Source organism: Serinus canaria, chromosome 1, assembly GCF_022539315.1.
Source record: "Serinus canaria isolate serCan28SL12 chromosome 1, serCan2020, whole genome shotgun sequence".
Taxonomy (NCBI): Eukaryota; Metazoa; Chordata; class Aves; order Passeriformes; family Fringillidae; genus Serinus; species Serinus canaria.
Window position 1 is genome coordinate 40,706,586 of NC_066313.1, and position 22,721 is coordinate 40,729,306.

The window sequence follows — 22,721 nt, forward strand, 5'->3', positions numbered from 1 at the left end:
TAATTTCCTCAGGTCATTAGATTTGTAAAGAATGATGTTAACATGCATCACAGAGAAAGGAGTAGGAATGGTGGATGAACACATTCAAAGCCAGATGCATTGTACTACAGTTGTTCCAGTATCAAAATAAAACTCTTAATGAGAAGTATTATTAAAAATAATTAACTGTTCTCTCTACCCCAGAATTTAGATGAATGAAAAATAGTAAGAATTAAAATGGGAGGAAAAAATCTTGCAAAATGGAAGAAATTGCTGTAAAGTGATTTCCTGAAAAGGAGTTCTGCCACTGAAAGAAAACTGTATCTTCTTTTTGTGCGCTGTTTATCTATTCAGTACTGCTGGTATGACTACAAAAGGTCACATGAGATCATGCCAAAGGGTAGAGTGCACCCAAAAAAGTGCACAGAAAAATTTCTATTATGATGATTTGTATTTTATTTACTTTTTATTGCCTAGCACTTCACAAAAGACATAGCCTTGTCCCAGAGTTTACAGTCTAAGGGATCTATTTGACAGATGTGTGAGCTACAGCATTTCATAAGGCAAGAAAGGACTAAGAAAGTACAGGGTGTTGACTCAACTGGTTTTGCCACCATTTATTTATTGCTGAAGCACTTCCAGTGGCCACACAGGGAGAGCTGCAATGAAAATTGTATTTGAAGCAAGACCAATCTGACTGAAGGAGTCTCTTTTGGGGATGGATCTCTGTACCCAGATGGTTGTGCCATAGGGAGCCACTGTGGCACAGACATTTGCCTGCTCTGGAAGGATTCCTTAGGAGGGGCATGGTGCTGTCTGTTTCAAAGCTGTCACTGCCTCTGTGCACCTGGCACCTGCTAGGAAGGGGGAATGGTGGATCTTGATTTTTGCATCTTTTGATAGTGAAATTGTCATTCTTTCCTCCTCTCTGTGCTCCTAATTGTTACAACCTATCCTTGGCAATTGGCACAGCCATTACTTTCCTCCTTTCTCACTCAAGACCTCCCCCAAAAAGTTACATGTCTCCAGACACATAATGCCTTTTTAATAGATGGTGTAGCTGGAATTTGCATTTTGGGTGCAAGAACATATAAATAAAAGTCAAAGTTGCTACTTCAGCATGTGGATATTTATCTACTACATATGCAACACAAACTCTGTCCAAGGTATCTGTCTCCTCCATATCCTGCTTTTCCTCTGGGATTCCCATAAGATGAATGCCTCTGGTATCTTCTCTGCAGTTTTATTCCTCCTAGCTAACATACAGCCTTCATCTCTTCTTTAGAGTAAATCTTCTCATATTATTCAAGTTCCTGCAGGGTCTTTTCATACAGTCATTTTGCTCAAGCACAAGACTATCTGATCAAGAAAATAGCCAAGGGTTTCCAGACCTTGCCAGAGGGGGGGAAAAAAAAATCACATTCATGCATCTTCTGCAGCAGGAGTCATTCATGTGCTGCAGCAGATAGTCAGCCTCAGCTGATTCTCTACAGAGTGAGTCTTCTCTCTAGTGGTGGCCTCCAGCCAAGGCCAACATGAGCTGTTTGTGCCCTAAGGCAGAGCAAGCCTTCACCACGGACTGTCAGCACTCCCTAGACAGACCCCCCTCTAGTCCATCTCTTCCATACAACTCATGCATTCAACAAAACTTCTTTCACTAATTTCTTAATTTCTCTGATAATTCATTGTGGAATTCTGAGATCTGTCCCTTGTTCCCTCAATCATCAACCACAACCTTCCTAGTCTGCCTGAGGGGAACTAAGGGAATCCTTAGTTCAGGAATGGCTTCAGGGCAGCGCCTCCCCAGCTGCCACCAGGAAAACACACTGGCTCTTCCTTCTGGTCACCTCTTGCTTGGCAGGCTACAGCTAAACTGGTCTGTGTGGCAAGGCTGGGGTGGGAGGGTGTGCTGCAGAGGTGGCCTCGGTCACAAAACACCACAAGCTCCCAAAAGGAGCCAGTTTCATCCTGTTCCAAAACAGACTCATTGCTGCCCAAATCTGAGGCCATCAGTGATGCCTGGTGGCACCTCTGTACTACTCAGGAGGAGGAGGGAGAAAAGTCATGAAAGGAGGGAAGTTGAGCCTGGTAAGAGGTGTGTGTGTGTGAGGTGTTTATAATTTTGTGTTTGTTTCTTATCATTCTATTCTATCCCTTACTGGCAGTAAATTAAATTACCTTTGACAAGGTTGAGTCTGTTTTGCCTGTGATAGTAACTGGTGAGTGAGCTGATGGGTCATCTTTACCATGACCCATCAGCTTTTTCACCTTATTTTTCACCCCCTTCCTTTTGGGAATGAGAGAGCAGCTTCATGGGGACCTGGCACTCAGACAAAGTTAACTCACCAGAGCAGTAGAGAGTCTAAAATCTTATCTCACCTTTCCTCCCCTCCAGCCTTAATCCTGATTACATCCCTGTTACCTTTCCTGTTCCAGTTCTCCTGTAACAAACACATTGTGATCAATTGCTTCATCACTTGCCATTCATTTCTCAAAACTTACTGAAATGGGATTTTCCCCCTTTGATACTGCAATTTTTTTTTTTTTTCCCTTGTGTCTTTTAAACAAAATTGCTACAGTATGGCCTCATCCTCTTTCTTTCCTCTGCTTTCCACAGCTGCCAAAGTGATCCTGAGCAGTCTGGGCAAGGGAGGGTCAAGTGGAGGACGGGATTATTTCCAGGAATAGCACTGAGTGATACCATTACAGGAATACTGGGTTCATCTCTGACAGTGAACGTTAGAAACCAAAGCTAGAAAAATGCAGGTTTTAACAAATGAGAGTAGATATCAACTTGAACAACTTACCCTGGGAGGTGATGGATTTCCTGTCTCTTGAAGTCTTTAAATCAAGATTGGATGTTTCTCTAAAATACATTGTCCAACTCCAAGAGAAATTACAGATTTGATGTAGGAACAGCTGGGTGAGACTCTTGGTCAGATCAGGTTAGACCACTGTGTGTTCCTTGTGCACTCTCAAATTAAATTTAAATTAGCATGCTACCATTGTGTTTGAAAAAGACCGAAGCATATGCCTCAGCTCAGTTAGAAGTCAGTACCTTGCTGATCCACTATCATGGATATAGGTCTAAAATCTTAACATCTAATACTTATTTTGCATGAATTCACATGCATATGTGCCAGCAAAAAACCGAAATATTTTTCCAAATTCACTTACCCTAGTGACGAAGAACCAGGCAGCCATGGAAATATTATCTAAATTTCATTTCTTTTTATCTGGATTTACAAAGACAAAAAGTTAAATGATGAAGAATGGAGGAAAAGAGGAACCAAATTTTGGGGAGAATTTAGGGACACAAAGGAGGCAAAGAAAGGAAGAAGAAAAGAAAATTAAACAAGAGCAAAAGCAGAGGTCACAAAAAGAGATGGGTAAATAATGTGAAGAACAAGCCTGCTGTTTCAGAGAGAAGACTGGAAAACGTGAAGGGAAAGTAAACAGAATTAGAAGATTTACTGAAACATATAGAAAGGAGTATTCTGAAATGCAGGTTAAGTCTGTTTGCCATTGATCTGCAAAGAAATCTTTCAAAAAGTAATTCATTTACAGGAATTTCGCTGTATCCCAAACACACACACACACACACACACACACACACACAGTCATGCACACAGCTGGACACATCCATGCTGATTAGTCTGTATGTCTATAAATCTCTGCTTTCAGTGTTCTCCGCTTACTCTCCCATGTGGCAGATGCTAGGAGCCCACAATCATTCTTCACAAATCACTGTCACCCTCTGCAGCAAATAGAGGGGCTGTCTTTCACCCTGCAACAGGAGAGTTTGAGGACACAAGGTGCAGTAAAAAACTTAGTAAACTTGAGTGAAAGGAGGCAAAACTCTGATCTTGGAGCAAATGTGTGTGTTTCAAAGCAGAGCCACAAAGTTGACCTTAAAAAAATCAATATTCTTTCATATTGCCAATTAACATTTTAAAATTATGCTGTTGCAACTCCAGTCATTCCTTGTGACTGATAGAAATATCTTGTAAAGCCACATGTGAAGCTAGAAGCTCCCTCCTCTGACATACAGCTATTGTTGGATGATTTCATTACCTATCATTTATTATATATATCTTTTAATTATTAACTGCAATAGACCCAGACTTCTAGCAGCTCCTCTGGGAAACGTCCAAGGCTTGAAGGGAAAAATTCAAAGGCACCAAAAAAAGACTAGACACTAAAAGAGCTCCTTTATTTTTTTTCCCCACTTAAAAATATTAAGAAAAAAAAAAAAAAAGAAAATAGAAAAATAGACAGCGAAAAGGAGGCGGCGTAGGAGCAGCGAAGTTTTCCTTTCCAATCGCTCTCCCTCCCTTTGGCACGAGTGCCACAGCGCTGAGCGCTCTCCTGCTCTCGTCCCTGCGCTCCATCCTCTGCCGCAAACCCGGCAGCGCGGAGCGGTCCCGCTGCTCCCGGCGGAGCGGAGCGCCCCCGCGGGGAGGGGGACACGCCTGCCCCGCCGCGTCCCCGCTCCGCAGCCGCTCAGCGCACGCACACCCGCCCGACCACCTTCATTAATAATAGCGGCTCCTTAATAGCAGCAGCCCCAGTAAGGGGCTGCAGCGGGCGAGGCTCCCGCGCCCAGCCCGGGGCACTGTCCTTGCCGGCCCGACTCCCGCAGCACAAAGTTCAGCAATGCTGCGCGCCCGCGGATGGTCGAGCGGCACGAAAAAGGCGGGGTGAGGGGGGAGGAAGAAAAAAAAAAAGCCAACAACACCAGCATCAACAACAACAAAAAAAAAAAGCCCCCCCAAAAATTAAAAATAAAGGCAAAGGCTGGGCCTGCGGCCGGCGCGGGCGGCTCCGCGGCTTGGGGCGGAGCGGGGCGCGCACGGCGGCGGCTCCCGCCCGCGGCGGTGCGGGCGGCGGGGGGGGCGCACGGCGCATGTCCGCCCGCGCCGCGCCGCGCCTCCGCCAGACGCTGCCCCCCGCCGCCAAACTCACCACCATCTTCTGCATGTGCAACATTTGCAGCCGGACACACTCCGCTCCCCGGCGATGGAGACTGCGGGAAAAATCCGCCGCGGTGGCATGGCTTGCTGAAGCGGCAGCCGGGAGAGAGGCAGGGCGCGAGCGGGAGAGGATAGCGAACAAATTCTAAAACCAAACCACCAGACATAAAAAAAAAAAAGAAAGAAAAGAAAAAAAAAAAAAAGAAAAAGGAGGAAACCTCTCTTTTTCTCCCCCTTCCCTTTTTTTTTTTTTTTTAATTTTTTTTTTCCTGGTTTTGTGTGTATCCTCCTCGCCCTCGATGCCTCTTTGAGCAGCATCCAGCGAGCGAGCGGGAGAAGGCGAGACAGAGAGGCAGAAGAGAAGATGAGGATAATTTGCAGACAGCTTGTCTTGTTGTTTTCTGGCTTTTGGGGACTAGCAATGGGAGCTTTTCCTAGCAGCGTGCAAATAGGTAAGCGCTGCATTGGGCTGCGTGCGTGTTTCCAGGGGTTCAATCCTTTGCGAAGTGAGTTGGAAAGGAGGCTCTGAAGGCAGTTTTTGCAGATTTCTCCTCCAGCACCATCCCATTTCCGTGCCTGCACGAATCATCCTCGTGTTTCTGTATATGTGCCTCCGTGTGTCTGTGTGTGTAAATATTTCTGTGTGCGTTCGCGTGCGGGAAGGAGGATGCTTATCTTGTGCAGAACTCCTTCCAGCCCCGGGTGTGCGGTGTCGGCAGGGCAGGAAGGGGCTCGGGGCTGATGCCCCTTGGCTGCTTTAGCCCCCTCCGACTCCTCTTGCTCTTGCCTGACTCTCGAAGGAATGGCGAGTCCTGAGCACCGGAGGTTGCGGTAGCCGGCAGGGATGGGGGGGTAAAAGCCTACACCGTCCTTCGTTCCCCTCTATAGTTGGAAAGTTTAGGGTTTTGTAAGAGTGTCCCTGTAGTCCTGTGCCCCATCCTCACCCCTTTCCCATCGCCTCCTGCTTCTCTTCTTTCGGACGTGTTTGGGATGGGACGCAGCTATCTGAATTCTTTCCAGCTCAGCTCCATCACTGCATCATTTCTTGTGGACTTGTAAAGATGCTGCTAATAAGGCTGAGCTGCTCCCTGCCTGCACATGGCTGCAGAAGAGCAAAGTTCATTATCTTCCTCTTCAGTGCAGATTATCCTACGCCGAGTTGGTATTCCCTTTTTTAATCCAGAAAGCATCGTTCCGCTTAATCAGCCCGCCACTTAATGTGAGAGGCTGTTGAGCAGCTGATTTACCAGTGTGTTCAGTATCAGGGAGATGGAGGCTAAACACTTTAAAAGGTCACTGTAATCATGACAAATCTGGGTATTTATGTATGAAAGGCTGAAAACCGAGAAGTCAGAAAAGAAGCATGAATGCATCAGGGAGGTTAAAATCGATTGAGGACGGTGATTTAAAGGCAGTGGTTGTGATTATGAATACGATTAGTTCCTTATCCATTAAAGTCTTAGGACTTGCCTTACTGTGCAGCTTTGGGAGAGACAGTTGCTCGGTTTTACAAGACAGTAAGTGGCTTGCAAATGATTTACCCGGCTGCTTTTGCTTTTTGCCTTCTTTTTTTTTTCTTTCTGTTTTTTGTAGGTGGTCTCTTCATCAGGAACACAGATCAGGAATACACTGCTTTTCGATTAGCAATCTTTCTTCATAACACCAGCCCCAATGCATCCGAAGCACCTTTTAATTTGGTTCCTCATGTAGACAACATTGAAACAGCCAACAGCTTCGCTGTAACAAATGCCTGTAAGTAAACATGCCACTGATCCGACCACCTTACGCATAAATTGCAGTGGAAAGAACAGGAAACCACATCGTTATCTTGCATTATAAATATATCAGGAAGTCTGTCTTTGGTACAGACAGCCTTTGCAGAAGAGCAAAAGGGACAGCAGTCCTCGTTAGTCCCATAGTGGAGCAAAATCCCCTCTCCTGCCTTCTGCTGACTAACCTGATGTGACATTTACTTTAGTAAAAAGTAAACTGCAGTATTACTGTAGTTTCTTGCTTGTTGCTATGGAGATGAATTTTGTTGTTGTAAAGAAGAATTATGAATGTGTCAATAAGTGCATAAACCCCACACTTTTGTTTGCTTCTGTGCATGCTGTGCCCTGTGTGTATTTGAAAATATATGATAATGTTTGTGCTCCCAAATGCTTTTCTAATGGCTGGAAAGGAGACAGGGAAGCAGTGGTGTGCAGGATAATATATCTGAGTTGCTTGACGCTGCAGTTGATCTGGTGATGTCACTTGAGGCAGCCCTGCTCTTATATTCTAGGTTGTAAATGTCTCTTACCATTTCGTAATGCATACATCCTGTGGATATGTCTCTATGCATCCATACATTGGTGCCAAATCAAGTTAGTATCTGAGCTGCTTGATTTCACAGACCACCTCAACTGGAACAAATATTCTCGTCCTGCTATATATTTTATAAACACACACACATCCGCATACACACAGATGCACACACACAATGAGAGGAAGACAAAGCAAGAAATGCCCTTAACAAATGAGGTAACATTTATTTTCTTTCATTTCTCTTTTTAAAAAAGTGATGTATTATTAGCTGAACTTGCTACATTTCAGTCACTCCAGGGTCCTTACCAGTGTACTAGATACGCCTAATCTCTGAGAGGGGCAAAGAATTATTTCTATTTATTTTCGTATATGTCTGACTTCTTAAAAGGGATTCATGTTATTATGTAAGGCAGTGGTGTACAGTGGGGCAAAGCTGAAGCCTGTAGTAGCGTTACTACTTTGATGTTCATATTTCAGGACTCTGTAGGTTTTCCTCTGTAGCTCTTAAGTTTTCCAATCCCTCCTCTTCATTCAAGAGTGAATTGCCTCTGGAAGTAGATGCTCTAAGCGACATTGCTGAGCGAGTTTAAAATAGAAACATACTGGAGAATGTCCTAGTGTTCATCGTGCCTTTAAAATATGTACTGTGTTTCTCTTCCCTTTCTCACTGCCATCTCTGTGGCACTTTTTAATATGTAAACATACAATATGCTGCACACTTCTCATGAATAATTTATTGCATGATTGCTAAATTTATTTATACAAGTCTTTGCTACTTCAAGTTTCAGATGACCTTGCCACCTTGGTTAAGAGGAAAAGCTTCTGAGCTGCCAAAATGGCTCCATTCATTTTATGCAGGAAAGAGTGATGTCCCATAAAGCGTGAATTCTGTATTAAGCAGTGTATTAGTTGTGTTCAGCGTGGAAATCAGTATCAAATTCCATAAGGTAAAACATTTCAAAAGATGCTTTGAAACTGGAAGGAATCAGGTCTGTACAGGTGTAGTACACTGAGAAAATACTACAGTTCATGTCAACTATTGCAAGCACTGATAATATTTATTCCATGGAGACCAATGACACAGTAGCATTTTTAAACTTAAATTTTTAGTAAATGGGATAGGACTAAAATTTTTGTGTAATAGAATCAGTAATTTTAGGTGAAGTCAATTATTCTAGATTCTACCTACGCGTCTAGTTTTGACAGTTTCTCTCTTTGGATTAAGGATATTGCTTAGTCTTTCCATTTGAATGTTCGTGAATTAATTCTGATTTACAAAAATTTAAAATTGTCTAAAATTGGACCACTTTTCTGTGTAGAACTAAACACCTTAAATTCAGAAAGTGTTTGCCCAAACCTTTGCTCATTTACGCTATTTGCAGCAAATTCTTCTCTCATTCCAACCACCTTATGCTATTTTTGCCTTATATTTAACTGAGGAACACCTCTCCCATTATGTTTGCTGTCATTTATAGGAATAGTGATTCATAACCTGATCCTTTTTTTCCCTTTTTAAGCTGAACCCAGTTTTGGTTCCAAAGTGTTTAATAGCTTTAGAAATGACAAATCCTTGTAGTATGGGGGGAGGCAGAGAAGAAAGGGAAAATTAAATTTATATGTTTATGTGTGTGTATGCTCATCAAATTCTGTACATCTGTATTAAATAGAAGTAATCCTAAAGGCCTTATTTATGTTTCTACTTGCCACTTAAATGCACATGTATTTTTGCATTAGTGCAAGTTTGCATTTATTTCATGTTTTGCAGTCTTGTGCCAATAATCTGACTACTTCTTCTCTTTTTAAAACATTTTATTACTGAAGAATATTTTTTAAACAACAGATATTCTCCTAATGAAATGTAGGCAAACCAACTGACAACTGAATGAACATATCTCATGTTCCTTAAGCTAAATGTGAGCAGAATCCTGCAAAAATCAATTGTCTGATAGCTGGAGGACACTGGCTTCCATGTGATTGAATTTCCTGGCTTGACAGAGGCTTCTAAAGCGCAGATGTGTGAGTTTTTCTAACCTAATTAAAGAAACCCCCACCATCAGCTCTGAATTAAGTGATTTCATGGTAATATGAAATGAAAACTCTTTGCTGAACCGCTGTGAAACAGTGGGTTTGGACCTTGCTGCTTGTGTAGAAATTACTCAGAGCACATGGCCCCAAATACACAGTACAAAAGCCTGAGAGCTGCTGGACCGAGATGAATATTCATGTGAGTTCAAGCATAAAGCTCTGAGACATCACCAGTTTCCTCTATTTCTGTTCCCTTTTGCTGCAGAGGTTACTTGTGTAGATTCAGGGCCTGACCCTTTGCATGTGTCAGGGACAGTAGACAGATTTTTCCAAAGGATTATTGATGGCATACTAGCAGGTAACTCACTGCAACACTGGCAAAACTTTAATTTTTTTTTCTTTTCACTGGGTAAAAAACATACATCAAAAAATTCACCCATGAGTACTTTTGGAACTGGAAAGATTTTGTGTGTTCAATCTCATAGTGAATTTTCAATGGTTATTTTATGCATTTTTGTTTTCTTCAAACAGGCCTAGAACCTTAGTATTTTTATTTTAAATCCTGAAAGCATATGAAATGGGTTGCCTTAGCAGATAGAATCTGTTGTGAGGTATCAAACTTGATCTGATCTGTAACACTTTGGAAATTTCAGTCCTTTTTCTTTTCCCTTCACATTTGTGTGTTTTATTTAAACTTTGTTCATTTCTTTTGCACTACATACATTATTCAGAGAATCCCTCTTACTGACAGAGCTGAAATTATTCAAAAACATGAATAGTACAAGATTCTTACTCATCAGAACACAATACACCAGAGCTGAAACATTTGTCTATTGGCATACATTGGTTTGCCACTTATAAGCAGGAAATTCTGCTCATGATTACAAATCTACCTGCATTCAGTTTGATTTCAGATGTTGGAGCAATACATTGATTTTTTTGGAGAGGATTGTATATATTTATTCTTTACCTAATTTCAAAATAATTTTCTTCCCTCCATGTACCACCTCTATAGTATAGTAGTATATCTCAGCCACACAGTCAACATTAAACATGCTTGAGTACTTATAAGAGGTAGTGCTCTGATTTTACAAAGAACTGTTTGCCTTTCAGCTCTGCTGGTTGAGAATTTTTCTGTTGAAGTTTGAAGAATCCTTAATCTGTAGCAGCTTGCAGTTCTTGCACAGAATTAGGCTAAAGGGTATGAAGAGAGATTGATTCCAGACTTTCATTAGTGTTTTATACTAAAAGTAAAGCTTTTCTGTTTGAGTCTGTTTGACTTCATGTGTATTCTGAGGTGAATATATACCTAATAAGTGTAATTTAGGGAAAATGAGACCCTTCCTTCCTCTTTTGCACAGTTCCATTCTTACTAGATTTTTATCCCAGTAGATGCAAATCTCCCAAAGCATAATCTTGTTTATGTGCCACACAGATGAGAAGAAAAGCCTACTGAAATTAAAAATTTTGGATCTTGGAATAACTTTCCTCTTTCTCCAGGAGTTATTGTCTTTGTCTCTTGTGCCCTCTAGATTTATGTGGGGTTGATGACCTGAGATTGTAGGGCCTGATTCTGCCTCACTAGAGGGAATGCAATTTTTGGAGAAGATCTACTGAGGTCAGAGGCAGCCCTGAGGTCAGACAGGAACTGCTTGTCACCCTTGTCACAGGAACCCTTGTCACCCTCTCCTCTCTGTGTATTTGTCTCTGGGCTTGTGGCTCTCTCCTGAGGCACAATGTCATTTTGGAGTTAACTTTCTGGTGAGAACTCCAGAAAGCTGAGGAAATAGACTCACACATAGTATTGCCCTTATATTGTGACTATCTGTCATTTTACCTACAGGAGTTTCAACTTTGATTTCCTCAGCTGCATCATAATGGGACTTTCATTAAATTTGGTTATTAATTCTGCTTTATAATTACAACTCAATTTAGCACTAGAAGCGCAACCTTGGCTGAATAATCAGTGTCATTTAAAAACATGATGTTCTTTATTTAGAAAGTGAGGTTTCATACAGCTGAATGGTGTTTTGCTATCAAGAGCAGTGCAGTATTCCCAAGGATGCAGTTTGGAGTGTGTTGGGAGTTATCATACAGTCAGGTTTTAACTGCAAAAGCAAATAGTGTACCAGTTGGCTAGAAAGATGGAGCTGGATTAAATTTTACCCTTCTAAGATAGGTTTGATTACAAAATCCTTTTGAAGAGAGTGTTTTGCTTTAATACATAGAATTTATCTCAAGCTAGACTCCAATTATTGAAAACAATTTCTCTTAACATTTTTTATTACTAGCACTTGCTGATGGAATCAAGGAACGTGTGTGTACTTGGGTATCATCTGCCATAAGAAGGATTCTATATACTTTTTAGAAATAAAAAAATCCATATTCAAAGAGTTTCGTGGCTCTAAATGTGATATTTGTAAATAGCCACACAACGGAGATAAGACCAACTTTCAATATCTCCAGTCCATCAGAGTCTGGTTTTAATTCTCAGGATTATTTTTGGGGAAAAAATGATGGGCCTTCATTGACATACAGTCAGATTTCTACTCTGGAAATCCAGAATATTCATTTCCCTGGCATTTGTCCTAGCATGTTACTGGACTGACTAAAACTTTAAACTCAAAAGCTTTATAGTAGCCTAAAGAAATAATATAATGTTCATTTCAGGGGATTAATAAGAAAGGCTGTGTTCCTTCATTCCTTTTGCAGAAGGCAAAGCAGTGCAGTACTTCTTGTGTAGGACAAAGCACTTTACAAATAAATTAAATTGATTAACTTCAGCTTTATCATTGTGATCTAAGTTTGTACACTAGTCAAAGGAAGTCATGCATTTCATTTTTAGGTCTTGATTGTTTTGAGACTTGCTTGTTCATGAGAGGGGAAGACGTCTGCTTTGATTTCTTAACGCTTTTAGATCCTACAGTGAATTGTGCAATTCCAGATTGTGGGCAGGTGAAGTTCTTTGGATTTAAACACATGGATTTAAACATGTAATTTCTCATAGGTCCTACTCCTTAATATATGACTGATTTAAGGGTATGAAATCTGTACTAGTGCAAAAGTGAAGATGTCCCTATGATTGCACCAGTGTAATTATAGGGAAAAGTTGGCCTGTTCTCTAGATTTCCATTCCCTGGGCACTTAGCTTGAGGCAAAGATTTTTGGATTAGTGCAGCACCAAGTCTGCTTCCGCAACTGAGGTGGGCACACCGAAGTTATGTGGTAGGACATAAAGTCAAACTAGATAATTTATTCCTGTGTAAATCGAAAATTGTTCTGAATTTTGGAAAATAAATTTACTCAAAAGTATCTGATCACAGTGTCTTGTTTTGAAATTTTGGCGTTGCTTTACTTTTAATAATTTTCTCAGCTGTTTTAACATTTTCCTCTACCTAGTTCAGCTTCTTACATAGATTTTTGGTTGTTACTATGATTTACAAAGACCCTACTGGCTTTTAACAATGTTGATGTAGATTCAGTTGTTTGTCAATGCAGTTATATCTTTAGTTATCTCAATAATTCTATATTAGTGATGTCTGCTTTCAGGCATCCAAGTTCAAATGGGAACTTCAAGAAAGGCTACCCTACATTTTGGTACTCAGAGACATTCTAGTATTTTCCAGAGTCCTTAGCAGCACCCGCCTTCCTCTTGGGAACTGCTTATGGCTGAGCACTTGGGGAAGTCTGTCCTCCTCTTTGCAATAATGCATGGGGCAAGTGTCTTCTGTCAGTGCTGCTACTTCCTTGGGAGGACTGTGTTTCTTCCCTACTCTTTTTCCCATGGTCCCGATGAAGTCTGCCTGACTTGTACAAATAATTGCAGGTTCCATGTGGTGAGGAGATGGAACCAGAGTGACACATACCCATCACCCTTGTCCTGGCAATGCGTTGGAAAGACCCAGCTCATCCTCCCTCTTCACCAGTTCCTCCAGAGCTGACTATAGTGAAGGTTTATGTTGGACTCAACTGGAAATACCTGGATACTTACAACAAAGCGACAGTAATGGCTGGATTTTGACCAGCTATGCTAGCATTAACAAACTCCAATGCAAGCATTGGCCCTTGTCCTGCAGTTTTTTTTCCCACAGACAGAGCTGTTTGTGATTTAAATAGGGACTCTACCTGAGCAGTGATTGCAGTTTGGAACCTCTTGAAAATAAGGAATAGTAGGAATCTGCTTTATTTGCAAGAAGAATATGTTCTCATTTTTCATCTCATAGCTCACATTTTTAAACTTGCTAAATTGCTTAACTCCTGTTACTTTTAAAAACCAAAATATTTAGCAGTTGGACCCCTGGTACATAATTGCCTGTTTGCAAAGAAAGTCAGTTGGGCTACTGTTTTCTTGTGTTCCACAGGCTACTTCAATGTTGTATTTGTATGCAGCAATTGCTCCTGAAGTATGCAGGCTTGTGCAGTACTTTTCACTATATTCATGACCAACATGCAGTTGTTTTTTCCTGTAAATACAAATGCAACCCAAGAGAAAGAAAAAGTACTCACGCTTTTCACTAGATTATTTATTAGACTGTTTGTGGGGAAAGGCTTTAAACACATTTTGAAGATGTATTAAAATACATAATTATTCAACTACTCATAGCAGCTCTCTTTTTCTCCCTTTCAGACCCTCCAGGGGGTAGATCCTGTGCCATTTCTGCATGCACACTCTTCCAGTTGCTTCTGTGGTGTGTTTTCATAATGAACATTTAAACCCATAAAAATGCAACTTCATTTTTTATTTGCTTCATTTTTTTTTCTTTTATGTTCTTGGTGTAAAGTTCAGATATGCCTAGTGAATATCTGTCAAATTTTAGGAAAGTTCACAGACAGAGAATTAATTGCTGAAAGGATTGAAACCTTTATGCTTTGTTTGCTGCAGATTTCAAGGATATGGATTTTGCATCTTCACATTGTGGTGTAAAAGATGATGCATATGTTAGTATTAGAAATTATCACTCAAAATACTTAGGAATTATTACAAAAATAATCCATTTTTTGTTAATTTCTTTCTCAGATATGTGTTATGCCTAATTTTTGATTATTGTCAAGTTCCCCTTCCAACCCAAACCATTCCATGATTTCTTTTTGTTAGAGATTTCACTGATGTCACCATGTCAGGGTCAGATCTGTTTTCCCGGTGGGAAAAGCAATTCATGTAATAGATATTCAAGGTAAAAACAGCAGCAAGAGAGAATATTCTTGTAGAAAAGAAAGTACAAAATGTAGCATATTATTTGTCCCCAAAGGCTTCCTGTGCTACTTTAATATTCCTGATGTTCAGTAGAGGTGTTTCATGCTACTAGTTAACGTGAGATATGGATCTGGATGATGCTGTGTTAAGGTCTGTAAAAAAAACATTGAGTATAAGGGAGAAAGATTTTATCAAACACAGACACATTCATGTAAAATTCAGGAGAGAAAGTTATAATAATTTCTAAGTAGTATGTGGCTATCAATAAATGGAGCCCTCTGTTTTCTCACCCAAGTTGATGGGGGGAAAAGAGAAGAAGCTTTTACAGACCCTCAGTCTCAGCAGAGTAGTGTAGGATCTTCTTTCAGTGATTTCCTCCAGGTTTTCTGTATGGATCCATCCTGGAGAGGTTTGCTAATAAAGGCCTTCAGCCTTGGTAATTTCCTTTCATTTAAATTGAGAAGAGTTTTTAAGAGTGGACTTTTCAAAAGCACTGCAGCTGGAAGGATAATTTCCTTCAAAAATCAATAGTCATGGGCTCTTGGCTGACTCAGGAGTTTCTCTCACTTCCCCTCCAAGTAGAAAGCGCAAGCCAAGTAAAACCCTGGGTTTTGGGGCTGTTTCCATACCTTGTTAACACTGTATCTAGCTGTTTGTGTGTCCTTCAACTGAGAGATGCTGAGGGGTTTTTCTTTCTCAGGTCCTTCATTTAAAAATCAATGTCTTTGGCCAGCTTCTCACAGGTGGTAAAAGCAGCAGAGTAATACTATATGACATGTTATTATTTAGATTAATTAATAATTAGAGTTGCTGTCTGGAGGCACAAACAAAGATCCAACATAAAAATTAAAGATTGAAGAAAAAGAGCATAAGAGGTGTATTGGGAGAACCTTCATTGGCATTTGCTGCAGGATTACATAGGTCCCATCAAAGTGTGTGTCTGGAAGGTCAGGTGTGGTGCTGAATGGAAGGGATCCAAGTTATAAGTCCTTACAGATGATGTGAGAAGGATGTGAGAGCATTCTGGGGGAGGAAGTGTTGACTGATGGCTACGAGCATCATTGCTTCAACAAAGAAAAAGTAAAGGTCACCAAGTGAATGGGAGTGTGGGTAGTATGCAGTAATGTCAACAGATTAAGGATTGGTGGGACCATTTTGGTCACTCAGCATCAAGATGCTTGTCAGCCAGCCTCAATACCTTTATCCAACCTGTAATTTTTTTTCCCAAATAAATCTAGTCTTGAAGACAAAAAAATACTCAGGTAAATTGCCATGTCATCAATACTTCATTGGGATATGTCACCCAGTGTCTTTATCTGTGTTGAATGTAGAAGCCTAAAAAGTAGGAAAGGAAAAGGTCTACTGGGTTTATTGTTGGCTTTTACTTTAGAGGGATACCACAATCAGCATGGTTTTCATCCAGTTTTCAGAGCTGTGCAGCTCCCAGAGCCCCTGAGGTTTGTTCTGGATGGTTGGTACTGTATCTTGCCAGCACAGAAAGGTGGCTTGGGACACCCTTAGTAGCATGGTTTAGGTATGGCAAGACATGTAAGTCCTTACAAGTTCCCTTGAAAAATGCTTAGGGTGGACACAAATGGTAGGGCTTTTTCCTTCTCATAAGAAAAAAACCCATTTCCTAACCCCAGCAGGGATTGTGGCTTGAAGCAACAGTATTATAAGCATGGTAAATGTTTTCCAAGACCATTAAGTACATTTTTGCTAAAAAATGTGTGCTAATCCCCATTATTTGTGTTCACAGACTTATATACCTACAAATACAACTTATGGTCATATGTGTTACAGATATTTCACTTTCTATGAGCCACAGAGGATGTGAATCTATCACTGCTTTCTCCTGGAGGCTTTGGGCTGTTAGCTTAAGATATCAAGAGTTATGAATTTAGCTTTGGAAATCCCTAGTTTCATCTGCTTTGTGTGTCAGACAAGATTGCAGCCTGAACACAAACATGATGATGAATGAGATTTAAAACACAAGAATATTTGCAGAAAGCAAAAGACTGAATAAAGAAATACAAGAAGTGCTCCCATAGCTGTCTTTGATGATCTGTTGCAGTGTTCTGAATAGCAGATGTATTCTGTGGAAAGAATGAAAGAGGACAAACCCTTTCTTTCCTGATACTATTAAGTCACTAAAACAGAGACAAGTAGTAACAGAAGACCTCAGCAATCAATTATTGTTGTAGTAATAGCTGTATTGATAATGTTCTGTTTACTCTATCCATTAAATGCTTTGCTTAAATTATTTATTATTCAGTCATTATTGAAATCAGCTGGAAAATGCAAAGGTCTTTTCAGATAACTCAGAAAAAGAATGGGCACAGTTAATGCAAATCCATGTGTGCAGCAGATGATTGATAAAGTTTCAGCAGATGCTGTGTGAGATGATTTGGAGCCCAGGTGGGAGGTGGGTCTGCCCTGGTTCTTCAGGCACTTTTGCAGACTCAGAAATGAGAGATTATCCAGAGTAAGGACTTTAATTTAGAGTTTGAGTTCTTGTCCAGGAAGTTGCTCTTTGCCCTCCTTGGACACCCAGCTGGGTGGGAGAAGGGATTCAAGATACATCAGGAGCTGTGTATTAAGGAAACACCATTATTTGGTGTTGGAGAAAGAGGGTTCAGAGAGCACAGAATGGACTGAAATGGAGCATGGAGCACTACTTGCTGCATGGGGAATTTTCTGCTTTTGAAACAGCTGGAAGGTGTGGCTGGTGCATGTGAACCAGGCATTATAGCAGGTGTGAGCTGACAGGACTTTAAAAAGCTTTAAGGTGAGCATTTGGTTGTGCCAAGCTGAAAACGTAGTACAGAGGGGGAAGTAACACCTCGGCCAGATATCCAGTGAAGCACGGGAGGAGTTATGGAATAGCACAAGACTGAAAAATACTCTTTCAAGAGACTCAGAGAAAATTCTGTTTGCTTCCATCAGCTATCTTCTCTCTCCTCCTCTGGTTATTTTAATGGGGCATTATTACATCCATCTTTACATGACAAAATAGGAGCAGTGTTCAAGAAGCACCACCAGTGGAAGCAGTTGACATGGTGCTTCCCAGTCTCTGCACCACTGAAGAGGACCCAGACCAAAGTCATAATGTCCTAATCCTACCCCCCAGCTAGGGACAGGCTGTTGTGCTTCTGGGTTCAGCACCAGAAGCCACAGCAGCTTATTAACTCCTGTAATGTATTGATTGCAGATAACTGTCAGCTTAACTACTGCAGGGAAAGGAAGGAAAGGGAAAGAGCATAAAACATTTGATTCTTGGTCACAAACAAAAAAAGAAATTGCATCATTATATGACCTCAGTAAAACTCTTCCTGTTTTCATTTCTGCCTTACTCCCCCAAGTCAGACTTGGACTTCAACATGGTCAACACTTTGAGGGAGTGGTGTGCTGTATCACAAAAAACAGTTCATGCAGATGAATTGGATTGCTTCCCTCTGTTCTTTTCTGGGTCTCTAACAGATGTTGAAGGACTACTGGTTTTTTAATTTCCTGATGAAAGGACCAGAAAGGCCATCATTCTTTCGGTCACTGTTTATGATGGGAATCTCTTGTTCTTCAGAACAGCTGGCAGGAACCAGAGATTCACAACTTAATCACGTTTTCTTTGCCAGCCTTTCACATACTATGCTAAATGTGAGACTAGCAGAAAATCCTTTGAGCAATTACAATAATAGGATAATAATAATTTTTGCAGTTTCTTGCCCTTATATAGTGTCTGTGAAATTAAAATGAGATCCAGCATTATGTTACCCATTTGAAAAGGTGTAGATGTCCCCTTTCAGGAGCATCACCTTGAGAAACTGCTCTCCAGGGCCTTACCTTCCTGCTACCTTGTATTTTAAAGCAGGGCTGTACTGCCACCTTCCTACTCACGTCTGTGAGCAATTGACTGCACAAATGAAGTCGTGAAAGGGAATGTGAATGAGAGGAATAGGCACCATGAAGAAGTTCTTTCTCTTGTGCCTATAAAAGAAGTTTTTTTCCTCTTGTGCCCATAAAAGACAGGAGAACATTAAAGGATAATCTCTCCAGTTCAGAGGGAGCGTGCTTACATAAGATATTTTCCTTTCTTGACTGCACATCATGTAGGTCTCAGAAGTATTAGTTAAGAGAGTGAAGTGTGTGCCACCAAAAATGTAACACACAGGTATAGCTTTAAGCCTGTTGATTTCTTAAAAGATGTGCATTACAATAACATACTGCCTTCCTGTCTGGGAAAGTATTGTCTGCAAACTGTTGGATTAATTGGCACAGTAAGTTAGCAGTTTCTAACTACTGAAATAAAATCCCTCTGGGCATTTTTTTTGGCCTCAATAAAAGTGTTTCAGGTTTAACTAAAATTATAAGGTTCAATATCAAGCTTTCAAAACTTTGTACCTGTTGTTAGTGCTGTGGTGATGGTAAGTTCCTTACGGTATGTGAAGGAATAAAGGGGTGCTGTAGTTTTTTCACTGAGACAAAAATAGAAAAGCCATTAAAATCCTAGGGTTCGGGGGTTTTTTTCACTTGTTGATGTAGACTTTCTGTACTGAGAATAATGAACAATTCCAGAATTTAATGGAAACCTGCCCCTTTTTCCACCTCTCAGCAGACAGAGATGGAAGCATTCAAACCCGGCCAGGAACAAAGCAGACTATCTCCCTGCATCTTTAGCATGGGTGACTGAAAGAATTCTTTGTCACTTCCATTAATGTGTCTTTCCTAATGCTTGACTTCAAGAGGGAAAATAATGCCTAGACTTCCTAAAATCCAGGATGTACCACAATTCTGCCCCCTGTATAGCCAGTTGTTACTCACAGTGGACCTCCATCGAGGGCAGCTTGGATGTGGCCATTCGTGGTGCCACACTGAATGAAATGCTTTTACCACTGGTCATCATCATTGCATTGAAGGCAAAAACAGAGGTTATACTGTAATACTTCTCACTCTCTTCTCTTCATCCTCACCAAACAGATGTTTTGGACCCTGATATCTGTTTGGCTGTAATCTCCTGGAAATCGTAACACCCTACAGTGGTCCCAAAGGAGTGCAGCAGAGGCTTGCTGGAGTATCTCATTTCCACCATGCCTGTGTTTACCCAGCTAATTCTATCTCCATTTGGCTTTGAAGAGGACATGAGGACAGCAGAAGATACTGACCCTGTCCTTATTTGGGCCTTTTACTCTTGCATCTACATTTCTCCAGTACAGCCTCTACCCAGATTAGTTTTTGGAGCTTGGACTTTTTTCTTAGGATTGTTACTTGTGCTGCAAATGATAAACCTGGCTGACAGTGTTTGTACCCAAGAAAAGAGGTTTGAGATAATAGGAACAGGTCACTGAGGCTACACTACAGCATTTTGGGATAGTGTCTTAGGTTGAGCTGCAGATACATGCAAAAACATCTTATTTGGTTTCTTCGATCTGTATGTAGAGAAAGCTCTATAAAACATTTAAATACCTTAAAAATGCTGTATTTTGTCTTTATGTGGAGAATTGTAAACCTTTAGGAGATGCTTTTCAGGAAGAGACTTAAAGGTTTTAAGCATTGCACATCCTGGCAGGGTAAATTCCAGTACCCAGTTGGAAGCCTGGATGGGAGTTATTTTACTTAGACCAAAGTTTTAATTTCTGGTTGAAACTGTTGCCCAGAAGTCTGTGTAAATGTGTATAGCTGACAGACAGCCATCCTTCTGTGCATATTTTCTTGTACTACTTTCATCCACTTCAACGATTGAATTACTAAATCTAGCACTCAGACAGCTTTTGGATTTATGCCGGTCCCTGAAGGACTTTGGCTTACAGTTATTCATATAGGTAGTTTTGAAAATTTATGACAGAAATAATAACTCTGTGGTAATATTCATCCAATTGCTTATTTAGAGCACCCAGTGTGAGAGCAAAAAACGAGCAGCTAGAAATTCCTGGGGCAAAGCTTTGGCTCGGTGCTCTGCTGTCCCTTACAGGATGGGGATGCCAGAGACATTGCAGAGACCTAAGGCAGTTTTCAGAATTTGTAGAGATGTAAAGCCAGTGAAATTTGTCCCAGCAACTAGTATTTTTAGCTGTATTTTAGGTGCTGTCCTTATCTATTTCAGCTTAATCATTGTTTTATAGTGTTCAGGAATGTGCAGATGCATTGTAGAAGCATTTCGTGGGTCACTTCTGTCCCACTCCACATGCTGCTCACGGGATAATAGTGATTTTCAGCAGCTTGTTCTGGCCCTCTTGCTCCTCTGTCATTGTCTGTGGTGTTGCACACAGCACACTCTGGATCTCAAGAGGCTGTGGCAGATCTCTCGGGTCTAGGCGGTAACAAGGGCACCCTGGAGGAACAAGGACAGGCAGCAGGAGATGAGTGGAGTCAAGTCCCAGTGAACTGCCTGATGTGATGTTGCCCTTCCTTCTCCCTTCCCTCTTGGGCCATCACATCCACCAAGCTTCATGAAAGGAACCTGCCAACGATCAGGGGTGATTTATATATCTATATATATTTGTTGCTGTTGTTGTTGTACCTGCCATCTGTGATTTCTGCATTCTTTAGTCAAAAAGACCAGCTGTGACCTGAAGGAAAGTCCTTTTGCAGAAGGGGGCAGAACATGTCCTTCTAACATGCATGTCTTTGCAAGAAGAGGGTTAGTGATGTGATCAAGAGTGAGCAAGAGATGGGAGCATTCAGGTGTGATCTATGCTTGGGATGATAGTTTAGCTTTGATGTTTGTTTTTTGTTTGGTTTTTTGGAGGTTGTTTTGTTCTATCTGAAAACTAATAATAAAGAATCACCTGCATAAATCTTAAAAAAAAAAACAAAAAAAAAAAAAACCAACACAAGAACTCCAAAGTGGGCGAATGTGGGCAGAGTACCCAGTGGGCTGGTACTTTGGTACTTCCCATTCCAGCGAGGCACACCAGGGCAGGTGCTGTGCTGGATTCATGCTGTGTCCCGGGGCATGAGCTCCCTGGAGGAGCTCACTGCCGGGGGAGATGTGTCAGCGCTGCCCCGCAGGGCTGCGACAGCCCCTCCCTGCGGTGCTCCTGTCTCTGCAGCCGCTGTCCCATCCCGGCTTGGGAAGGGGTGGGGATGCACTCGGGGCACAGGCAGGGCTGGTTATCGGATGGGGCTGAGGTTTAGCTGGTAAAGTTGTGCAGAAGTCAGGGGGGCTGCAGCTCTGGGAGAGTGATGGAACAAACCTGCCCTGAGCTCCAGCTGTGTGGAGCAGTGCCCACCTCTGCCTGCCTGCCAGGTGCTGGGCTCCAGACATGGAGCTGCCCACCTACACCCCCACAGGAGAGGGGTGCCGGGCAGCGGGGCTGGACAGGGCATCAGCATTTTTTCCATAGAGGTAAGAACCTAAAAATGCTGATTATCAGCTTCAGGCTTATTGCAGGCAGAGTTCTGCCATTAAAAGCTCAGTTGCAGCAACTAAGATGAATATAAGTGACTCCAAAAATAGGGGATTTCAGAGGGAAACTTTCAGACTTTTTAATAAGCAAAATAATTGGTGCTTGTTTGTATGCCTTGAAATTATGTGGGTTTTCTTCTTGCTCTTCAGGGTTAATACACTGTGGCCATGCCATAAGAGCGTGTCTGCTAAGTGTTTCTAGCAAGAAAATGAAACACTGCCAGAGACCTGGAGATCTGCATACCTTGCTTTTAGCACAGAGCGACAGCTTTGAACCACACATTGTGCCACTGCACAGCCAGGGTTGTAAATACTGAATTTTAATTATCAGGTGTATTCATAATTCATTAATAGGAGGTAGACAAATAGACTGGGCTGGCTTTGCAGCGCAGGAAAGATAAATGGAAGATGGTGCAGAGGTAATAGATGCTGGAGTAGAGTGGGTAGAATTTTTCTTTCCTCCATTTTGTCTTGCTGCAGCTATTTGTCTTGAACTCTCAGAGTCATTCCAGGAAGAGGGGCTGGAAATAGGACAAATGTACATTCATCACACATGCTCAGAATTCTGAAACGAAGCTTTAAATACAATGTGAGCTCTTAAGTCCAAAAGCTACAGGATCAGCCATGATGTTATGTATGCTCTGTGGCAAATATTTCTCTGGTTACTTAATAGCAACCACTGAAATTTCGGATGTAATTAACAAAATAATTCTTAACCATGTCCATTGCATTTGTTCTTGAATATATAAGTCTAATTGACTTAATGATAAATACTCTAAGAATTGCTTAACAGTTTGGGTGGTATGATAGATGATATGTCAGTGATTTAATGACATAAAAC

General features: G+C 41.2%; 1 protein-coding gene across 4 annotated transcripts in view; it reads left to right on the plus strand.

Annotated features, from left to right (window-relative positions):
- The first annotated feature begins 5,242 nt into the window (after positions 1 to 5,242).
- GRIA4 (glutamate ionotropic receptor AMPA type subunit 4) overlaps positions 5,243 to 22,721 on the plus strand; it is a 215,708-nt gene continuing 198,229 nt past the window's right edge. For all 4 annotated transcript variants that reach the window (XM_009102785.4, XM_050978843.1, XM_018908441.3 and 1 more), the window contains exons 1-2: positions 5,243 to 5,404; positions 6,546 to 6,704. In XM_009102785.4, the coding sequence (XP_009101033.1) occupies positions 5,317 to 5,404; positions 6,546 to 6,704 (247 nt within the window). In that variant the 5' untranslated portion in view covers positions 5,243 to 5,316. The remainder of the gene's footprint in view (positions 5,405 to 6,545; positions 6,705 to 22,721) is intronic.